Source organism: Peromyscus eremicus, chromosome 16_21, assembly GCF_949786415.1.
Source record: "Peromyscus eremicus chromosome 16_21, PerEre_H2_v1, whole genome shotgun sequence".
In the NCBI taxonomy this organism is placed as follows: Eukaryota; Metazoa; Chordata; class Mammalia; order Rodentia; family Cricetidae; genus Peromyscus; species Peromyscus eremicus.
Genome location: NC_081432.1, coordinates 48,440,612 through 48,450,947, shown reverse-complemented (window position 1 = coordinate 48,450,947; position 10,336 = coordinate 48,440,612). Strand labels below are relative to the sequence as shown.

Below are 10,336 nucleotides of genomic sequence, written 5' to 3'. Positions count from 1 at the left end.
TTTCAATTGCGTGTTTGCAATCGTCGGTATCGGTATCAGTGCAAAAGTAGTTTGCTCTTTACAGTCGGCTGGAGCACAGGTCGTGGGCTTCCACATGTTTCCTGGCGACAGCACAGACCACGTAATCCCCCCCCCCACCCCCCCCCGCCCCATGGTGCGGTAGGGCCACGGACCCAGAGCCAAGGTCCTTGGAGACAGCCTGAACCATGGACATCAGGTGGCTGCACAGACCACCCACATCAATATGGCCCCCATAGGTAGCAGAGCCTGCAGACATCAACAAAGCTTCAGGCTGCAGCTCAGACCATAGACATCCTCATGGCCTTTGGTGTAACCGGCCACAGACATCAACCCAGACCCTGGCTGCAGTAGGACCACAGATCCAGATACGGCCCCTGGTGGCAGCTGAGACCCGGACATCATCATGGGCTCAGATGACAGTGCAGGCCACTCACATCAGCCTGCTCCTTCCCGCCTTGGTGTGTCCAGTTCTATCTCTCTCCATAGCACCCCCACTGCTCTGCTTCTCTTTCTCTCCACCACGTACTTGCTCATCGAAGTGGCGCCCCCTCGAGGCAGGGTGAGACGAGGCAAAGCAGCGTCTCTAGGTGGATGTTTTGTGTAGCTGTGTATATTGTCAAGGTATATTTTTAGCATGTAGCCACACTTTCTCCGGAGGTCTAAATGAACCACTACTTACTGAAGCAGAGTGAAAGTTGAGTGAGGAATAAAAGCAAAGGGGATTGAGTTACAAAGCAGAATAAATCAAGCTAATTTTTTTGTGTGTGTGCTGGGTTCTGTATTAAGTTTTAATTTAATTCTTAAAGTACATCCACAAAGAGAGTGCTTTTATTATTTGGTGTTTATAAATAAATAAACTGAGTCAGAGAGATTAATTTTTCTTGCAGCTAAAAAGTAAAATTTCTAGAAAGCCAAATTTTAAACCTCAGCTGCATGGCTTCCAAGCTCACTCCTCAGGGTTGGCTTTGTTAACCAGACGGCTCAGCTTGCTGGTGGTTACTGAAGAGAATGTCCATGGCTAATCTAAGGCAGAGCTGATTTTAGTTGTTCATTTTGTCTTTCTTTAACAGGCTTTGGTGAACAGAGTGCCTTGTATTCCTGTATTTATCTTGAGAGCAGTCCTAAAATGGAATCAGTTATAACACTTCACCTTATGCATGTGGAAAATAACAAAGAATCGAGTATTTGCATAAAAATCAGTTTTTTGTTTTTTGGTTTTTTTTTTTTTTTTTTTTTTTTTTTTTTTTTTTTTTTTTTTTTGCTCAATAATGGGAAATCAAAATTCTTTGATTCCACAGCTCAGGTTTCAAATTTCAGGATTACACTGCCACCTAGTGCAGAAAGACCATCTTCCCACCAAGCAGAAAGTAGTGAATGGGTCTAAGATGCCATTGAATGCAACATAAAGAATATATGTTTAAGCTTTCTCCTAAAAAAAGAAAAGAATTTCAGGATTAATGGTCTTTCTATGTTTTATTAACAGAAGTTAGCATGTAATTCAGGAGCTCAATTTTATTATTAGTGTTATTGAGTTAATGAATGATGATAGTACAAAAGAGGAGACATAGGTGTCTGTACTTATCCTGCCAGGCATATTTTTTAAAATAGATGTCTAGTAAGGAATGTATTGCATGTGTTTTTTTCATGAGCTCTAGAGGTCTCAGGAAGTTGTATGGAGAATTCTAATTGATCTTAAAAATAAAAACCCAGAGTCAGATATAGGGGTAAATGCTGAAAGATCAGACAGACAAAGGAGCAAGCCACAGCCACAGCCACTTCTTACCTCACCAACTCCTCAGCCTGAAAGGGGGCCCAGCTTCTGTCTCCGCCCAGCCATATCACTTCCTGTCTCCACCTCCCAAGTACTGGGATCAAAGGCATGAGATCCCAAGTGCTGGGATTAAAGGTGTGTGCCACCACTGCCTGGCTTCCATGGTTAACTAGTGGCTAGCTTCACACTCTGATCTCCAGGCAAGCTTTATTTGTTAGAGCACAAACAAAATATCACCACAGGAAGTCTTATGGGTTAAACTGATAATTATTCAAAAAATCTTATTTAGCAAAATAATTATCATACATTTGCAGCCTACAAGTCAATACCTGTGACAACACAGGGGAGGGGCTTAAAGGAGTTGAAAACATGGCTTGAATAGGCAGAAGTTCTCAGTGGACCATTAGCAGCAGCAGCAGCAGCAGCAGCAGCAGCAGCAGCAGCAGCAGCAGCAGCAGCAGCATTTTGGAGCCTGTTAGAACGCAAATTCTTGGACCTGCCTGACATCTTGTGAATCAGTAATCTGCTTTAAGCACCCTGGTGGTTGATTCTAATGTAGCTTTTGGCTCCACCGTGAGAAAGGAAGGCTTGCCAGTACACAGAGAAACATGCGGACGGGCCAGCGCGCATGGTTTGGAGGAAGCGAAGGAGGCTTAGGACACGAACTAGCTGCTGTAAATGTGGAGACCCACGGGCAGCAAATACAGCAACAGCTCCCTGAAGCACGGGCGCTATGGGAGTGGGAGGGTGGGGAATTGATTTTTCTCTTCCTCGGGGAACTGGAAATGATTGTATTTTAGAGGAAGCAAAAAATAATACTCTGAAAAGCTTTGGGGTAGGCAAGGTTAACGCTGCCATTTTTTTTTTCTTCTTGTATTATTCTTCCAAAGTGAGAGCACATTTATTTGTGAGTGATTGCACAAAGAAATAACTGTATCACGGGGGCTCTGTTTGCTTGCTCTGAGTCTAGATGATTAGGCTACAATTACAGGCCTGGAACCAAAATAAGCAGATTTAAAATGGAGCTTTGATCATGGTGGAATTTCTTTACGGTACAACATAGCCCAGTGCAGGACAGCGGGCGTCTCAGTTTTAGCAACTCTCTGGTTGTTAATCAGGGTCTCAGCCAGAGATCTCGGTGACAAATTTCAGGCTCTAGCTGTTCCTAATTTGCAGCACCCTGACACAACTTACGCGTGCTACCAGGCACTTTGGATCTTTTAAAACAAAGGGAGATTAATAAAGCTTAAACCTAGATTCCATTAGGAAGCTAGCTAAAACACTCCTCTTCGTTTAAACCTATAAAGTAATTAAATACAGCAATCACGACACCTTTAATTATTGCCATCCGCTTATCATCACTTCATGCAAAATCACATTTAAAAGGAAAACAGACAGTCGTGTGGAAACCAAGGAACTTGCCCTACTATTCTGTGAGTATCAGGAAGTGTGAGGCATTTTAAGAGGCCACTGTGTTCCAATCCAGTGTAACCATGAGTTGCAACCCATTACTGGTTCTGTAATCAAAATATTGAGTTGATCATCTTTCCTAAAAAGGGACCTAGAAAACAAATCAGAAAATAGAGTATAGTGTATTTGTAATATTCTGATCCCGCCCCTTGGCGCCACCCTCTGTCCTGATGTAAAAGTCTCTTTTTAAGGAAGAAGTCTGCCCATTTCTCTTTCTCTCTCTCCCTCTCTCTCTCTCTCTCTCTCTCTCTCTCTCTCTCTCTCTCTCTCTCTCTCTCCCTCCCCATGTCCCTCTCCCCCTCTCTCTCTCTCCTGCTTCACTTCCATGAGATGTGTACCCTCGACCCCTTCTCTCCCTTTGTCTCTCTCTCTGTCTTCCTCTTTCTGTCTCTCTGCGTCTTTATCTCTCTATTATAATAAACTCTCCATGTGGATGCATCTTCTGGACTGTGTATCACTGGCCGCCGCCATGCACTGCATGGTGTGCATCTGCCCAGCCTGTTTCCTTGCATGAGCAGGATACCCTCGGAGTCCCCACACATAATAATAAATCATAACAATATTCACATGCATAAGTGTTATTTTCTGAAACTTTTGTTTGGTTTTGTGTATAAGTTGTTCAAATTGGTTTAACCTATCCTTCAAGCAACATCAGAATCCCTTTCAAAGACACACCTAAAAGTGCCATTCTCAAAGACTTCTTGTAGTTTCCATAACAACCAGAACAAAGTCTCAACTCCTCAGTGCCATTCAAGATCTCTCATCAAGTTCCTCCTATTCAATATTTCACAAAATTTCCCATCTATTGAGTTTTCAAGCTCAAAACCAGAAACATATATTTTTTGTGCCCCAATCTTTCCTTTTCCAATCTGTTTCATTAATCTTATCTCATCATTCTCATTCAGTCTTTTTTTTTTTTTTTTTTTTTAACATTGATCACCCTAGAGCAGTCTTCCCTGGCTCCTCTATCTAGATCATTCTCTACACCTCTCTCTAGCACATCATTTCCTCAGAGTTTTCATTTGAATTCCGACTGAAACTGTCTTATAAAGGTGTTTAGTGTCTCTCTCCCCATCCACATGCAAGCTCTGTGGGGCAGAGCCCTGGTCATTCTGTGCTGTAACTCTAGGGCTGAGTTCAAGGTTTGATGTAGGCGGGGCACATCTGCCTAATTATGAAAGTCTCTCTGAGCTGAGTTTGTTATTCCTCCTGTGTTTTTACCCTCCCCCCTTTCTCCCATGATATATTCTGTTTTCTCACCTAAGATGTATTGGTCTTCCTTATTCTGTTGGTAGGCTTCTTTTTATTCATTCTTTCAGATTTCATCTCCTGGATGAAAGATTTCCCTATGCCCTTGGACTGAGTTCATACTTGACAGTCATTTTTATTATCAGTAGTGTAGTCATTTTTCATTCCCTGCTACGTTGTGAGCTTCCTCGGGGCAAGCATGTGCTTATTCGTGCTTTTTTTGGTCACCTCAATTCCTAGTATGTATTTGGCACATACAGTTATTCAATAAATATTTATTGAATGGCTGGACAAGCAAATGAAATGAACTAGATAATCAAGAAAGATGATTGTCTGTGACAGAGCTCCCTAATTTAAGTTACAAGTAATGAGTCATTTTGATTTATGGAAAAGGAAAGAGAGTGTGTGTATACACACTATAGGGTATTTGTGTATAGGGTGGAGAGTTAAGGAAGGTACAAATTAGTTATTCAATATAAAACTCATCACTTAAAATGTCATATTTTCTTACTGAATTTATGATCTGTGGTGAATGACCGGTTTTCCTTTCCAGGTGGCTTTTCGGGGAAGAATCATTAAGTAAAACAAAGGGGAACAGTGTTAATGATGAAAAAGATGGACCTGGAGAGATGGCTCAGTGGTTAAGAGTACTTACTGCTCTTGTAGAGGATCTGAGTTCAGTTCCTAGCGCCTGCGTTTGTTGGGCCACAGCTGCCTGAAACTCCAGCTCCAGGGGATCCAATGCTCTCTTCTGGCCTCCACAGGCAACTTCAGTCATGTGCAAAATCCTCCACACATACACATACACATAATTTAAAAAAGGGAAAATATGGAAAAGCGTAAGGGCCTTTGACTTCAGGGTACAGCTTGATCCCGACCAGGATCGATCCTGCTTTCTGTGATTCCTTAATGTCACAATAGAAAATATAATTAATGGCGGATAAGATAGATGGAGCAGACAAAAATATCTTTAAAGGTGATATATAGCTTTGTTTCCTCAGGTTTACATTTTTGTTTTAATAAAGCTGTTACCTTGTTCTTCACTATTTAAAATAAACAGCCAGCCTGGAAAGAAGCCTTGTCACTCATGAGCTGGCTTAGTTTTTCTCTTGTGTCTTTTATTTAAAGCCTTGTTCACTTGCTTCCTTATTTCAGTTGTAGGGATTTCTTCAAAGTGGGCTGGGGAGGGGCAAACACAAAGGTGAGTCTCTAAAACCCTTTGAAGGATTTCTGAAACACTTACATGTATAGGGAAATCGGCCTCTCTCTCTTTTTTTTCTCACAGATCAAAAATACAGAGCTTCGATAGAAATTTCTTTTGGGAAATGCCTTTCTCTCTGCAGATCTAAGGCTGGCTTGTTTCCCATAATTTCAGGCCATTAGGAAGCTCCCCAGAGGTACACTCCTCTTTTTTTTTTTAACCTTAACTTCAACTAGCTTAAACAAATAAGCAGGACTCAGACCATTCATAGCTCTGTTCTAAGCCAGGGTAGGTGCTTTAGGGATTGGGGATTTTTGACAGAGAGCAGGCCTTGTGGATACAACCACACAACAAGAAGAAATGGGAGGGGGAGGAACCGCCAATGAGTGGCCAGAGAAAAAAAGCTATAGAAAGAGAGCGTGGACACTAGTAGCATTTGCTTGGTCCAGGTCCAACCAGAGGCTCTCCAGCAAGCAGGGCGAGGTTGACGTAGAAAAGACCTTATGGAAACCACGAACAAGCAAGGGTTGGGGACCTGGCTCAGTGGGTGATGTTCGTGCAGCACAAATCTGCGGAGCAGAGGGTGGCTCCTGGAACTCCTGTAATGGAGAGGAGCTGCCTATAATCTCAACACTAGGGGAAGACCCCAGCACAAGCAGGCTGGCTAGATTGTCTGGAATTGGTGAGCTCCCCGTTCACTGAGAGACTGTGCCTCCTTACATAAAGTGGAGAGTTATAGAAGAAAACAGTCAATGCCAGTTTTATGCCTCTGCAGGGTCATATATGTGTACTCCATCCCCCACCACATGTAAATACACACACACACACACACACACACACACACACACACACACACACACACACCCCAAAATAAAATAAAAATACTATTATTACTTGTTCTATAATTAAATAAAAATTTAGTGAGTTAAAAACATGAAAATGATTCTAAGAAGCAAAACCACCTCAAAACTATTAGATATTAGACACCACAACTTATGGAGATGACTGGTCCACCTGACTCTGAGTGCCTGTGTTCATCTGACACATCCTTAGAGATGGAGCCAGAAGCAGGTCATCCTGTGCTTGGGGAACTGGGCCATGGGGCTTGCTGTTCCTTCTCCAGAGGTGCTCAGGTTCAGGAAGAGACCAGTGCCTGTGTGACACTGGGGTGGGTAATCATCTCTCTAGGTCTGTGATCCTAGTGATTCGCTGTCTGGTTGTTTATGAAAAATAATGTGTTGTGTACTCTCTGGCATATTCAATTCAACACGAATAACGTCAGAGATTGAGAGCAAACAAGTAAAAGGCCTGAAGTCCCATCGTATGAAAATTTCCAGTGGTGCTTTAGAGAGTTGACATGTGATGAAGCGCAGCAGTGATGCTTGGGAGAGGCGCCTGGGGCTGTATCCTAGTCCTCCCATCTAGTGAACAATGATGTGGTTAGTCTAACTGCATGTGTGGTTGTGAGAACCATGTGCTACTAGGCTGCAGGCACGCACAAGAGAGGGAAACACACAACGAGTTGTTATCAGGATAATAAGGATGCCGAGGAATGAGTTTGGTGTGAGGTCCTTTATCTTTGCCAATCTCATTTGGTTCCCCCAGTAACTGTTACAGAATCATTTTCATCCTGTTTTATAGACAAGATAGTTAAATATAGGGAGGTTAACTACCTTGCTCAGGTTCATATAACTGGTAAACACAGGAAAAGTGGGTCTAAATCTAGGTTGACAAGGCAGCAAGGCTCTAGTGCATTCCCACACCTCTGCCTCCTAACAGGAGCACTAAAAGCCTCCTCTGTGCCCTTAAAACAGTTCTAAAAGCCTCCACTGTGCCCCTATAGCTGTTCTAAAAGCTCCCACTGTATTCCTATAGCAGCTTGCTGCATTTTTCTGCTGAAACTCCCCACATCCTGATTTTTTTTCTTTTCAGCAAAATTTTTCCCATTCAATCCCTCCTTCAGTGTAACCTTGCTAGCTTTGAGGGCACGCCCCTGCCTGGTCTGGGCGTACAAGCTGCCTCTCCCCACCCCTTTCCTTTCCCTCAGTTTAAAGAGTTATTAGACATCCCTGATCCACTCTCTTTGCTTTTAGCCCTGTGAGGGGCAGGAAAGGTCCGAGACTGGGACCAAAACTCAGAGTCCCAGAAAGACAGAGAAGGGGTCTTGGGGGAGCAGGGACTCCCCTTCAACCCCTTCTTCTTAGGGACTGTGATAAACCAAAGAGAACCTACCGGAAAAATGAAGAACTGCTGGTAAGCCCACAACTCCGGAGGGAGCTGGGTGAGGAGTTTTGCAGTAGTAGTAGCATAACGGGGAGAGATGATGAGAACCAAGGGAATGTCGGAGGTAGAGACAGATGAGAAAGTATAGCAAGGGAGCAAGCGTTTGAGATAGAAAAAGGAGAGGCAGCTGTAGAGAGAGGCAGAAAACAAAGATAATGGTAAGCAGAGACAAGAGTAGTGTAGAAAGTGAGATAGTGAGATACTGAGAACGTGTGACCCGGATGGCAGGAGCCAGAAACACGTTTATCGCAAAATTTCTCGGTGAGCTTTCAAAATGGAACTGAAGGCAATAGCATGCCTTGGGATTTGGTTGCCTCCATCAGTCAGGTTTGGCAAGTTTAAAATATGAAATTAGTTCCCATCGGAGGGGATTCCTATGTGGGTCATTTTTTTTTTTTTTTTGTTCTCTCCTCTTCAGGAAAATTCCAGTTTTCTTCTTTGCATGCAGTTTTCTGGGACCCTGGGTATCTGCAACTCCTAAGCGTCGTCCAAGTAAGAGCCACGGTTTATGGAGTTTGATGTATCTCTTGCTACTGGAAGCAAGCAGCGCTGTGACGAGGCAGGGTTGTGGTTGAGTGAAGGCTGATTATGCTTGCAAGGGTCCTTCACACTTCCCCTCCTCTCCTACATTGAGGAGATGGTTGGTTGATTCTGTGCTCAATGTTGAGCCTGGAGAGGGAGTCCCCACTTTGAGCACAGTAGGCAGGAATGATGGCTGTGCCTTTTCTAGGGTTTAACATGATGCCTCTTTCAGATGGTGAATGTTAAATACTGAGTAAATGTATGGATGTATGGATGGGTAGATGGATGGATTTCCCCAAAACACTGGGGTCAGGATGGTAAGTAGAAAATATTTGATGTACTTTGCTGGGTAAGCCAAACTTTCATTATTGTTGTTGTGTGTGTGTGTTTGTGTGTGAAGTCTAAGAAATCTATTACTAGGTGAGTCTTATCAATGCAGGAGGGGGCATGGCAGTTATAAAAACTCATCTTTGGTGGTGATGATTCTCCAGGAACTGCACTTGTCTAGAGCCCCATTGAGCTGTCTCAGGGCTGACTCTGTAATGCCATTGTATGTTTAGAATTGGTGGTGTTTAAGGACTATTTCTAGCCCACGAGAAGTTTTCCAAACAGGCTTCTGACCCATGCCATCCAGGACACTGTGCAGCTCTGGCTCTAAATGGAAAAAAACCCCAACTTCTCCAGGCAGGAACATCTTGTAGTGGGTGGAATGGATGACATGGTACTGCTTTTTCAGGGTTTCCTGCCAGTCCCAATGGTGGAAGTGAACTGTGTCCCAAGATCAGGATTGGTCAAGATGACTTGCCAGGCAAGTGGCACTGTGTTGTACAGTCAATGCAAGCTTTCCAATTGTAATTTATTTGGGGAGGAGATAGAACCAGTCTTACTTCCAACTTTCTTTTTATATTCCCTTTCTGTAGGGTTTGACCTGATTTCTCAGTTCCAGATTGAGAGAGCTGCATCTCGGAGAACAGTCCAGAGGGTGGTGGGCTCCACTACATTGCAAGTGGCTTATAAGTTGGGGAGTGATGTAGACTTCAGGATTCCGACAAGGTAACCTATCAAAAAGAGCCTAATTATCTTCCTTTAAGTGCGTTTAGAAATGTTTACAGCAATTCAATGTTACAGATTTTTTTTTTACTGTTTGGTATTTCTTGGATTATTTTATTTTAAGATGAAGGACTTGGTTACAGCTCAGTGGCAGAGCACTTACCTAGTATGCATTAGCCAATGGATTAAGTTGCCAGAACTTCTAAAAAGGAAAAAAAAGAAAAAGAAAAGAAAAGAAAGAAAGCCAAAGGAATGTGTTCCCCTATCAATCATTAGCACCTGAATACCGCTCTTCATGTTAAGTTTATAATTTACTTTCCATTCCAGGAATAAAAACATCACTGAGACTATTATACATCAATTCAGGACATGTTCTTAGTAGTTTGCTTTCTGGTTTTCTGTAATTTGTCTGGTTTTGACTGAAAGGACCCTCTGTGGAAAGCACCAGGAGTGAGGCATAAATTTAACCAGCAGCCGCAGTGTGGTTTGAAGGCTCACTGTGGAGCTGTTCAAGTGTTCTGGTGCTGAAGTAAAACCACACATGCAGTCTTAGGTCCTAGACGACACCAAACAGAAACAAAATGGAAACAATTATAACAGAAACACTAGCAGGGATATACATAAAGCTTTTATGTGATGGCTGTCCATTTCTGGAATCAATCTGTAAATTCTTTATCACTGAGGTTCTTTGGTATATGTGGGTTGAATGAGACACGTCATTCTCTGATCTAGGTTTTGTATCATCAACATACCTTGTGATCACTATGATT

The 10,336-nt window shown here is 42.9% G+C and overlaps 1 protein-coding gene across 1 annotated transcript in view; it reads left to right on the top strand.

Moving 5' to 3' along the window:
- Positions 1–7,917: 7,917 nt before the first annotated feature.
- Positions 7,918–10,336, top strand: part of Col9a1 (collagen type IX alpha 1 chain) — an 85,677-nt gene continuing 83,258 nt past the window's right edge. Inside the window, exons 1-4 of the mRNA XM_059282248.1 lie at positions 7,918–7,964; positions 8,413–8,486; positions 9,253–9,324; positions 9,437–9,569. Of these exons, the coding sequence (XP_059138231.1) occupies positions 7,951–7,964; positions 8,413–8,486; positions 9,253–9,324; positions 9,437–9,569 (293 nt within the window). The 5' untranslated portion in view covers positions 7,918–7,950. The remainder of the gene's footprint in view (positions 7,965–8,412; positions 8,487–9,252; positions 9,325–9,436; positions 9,570–10,336) is intronic.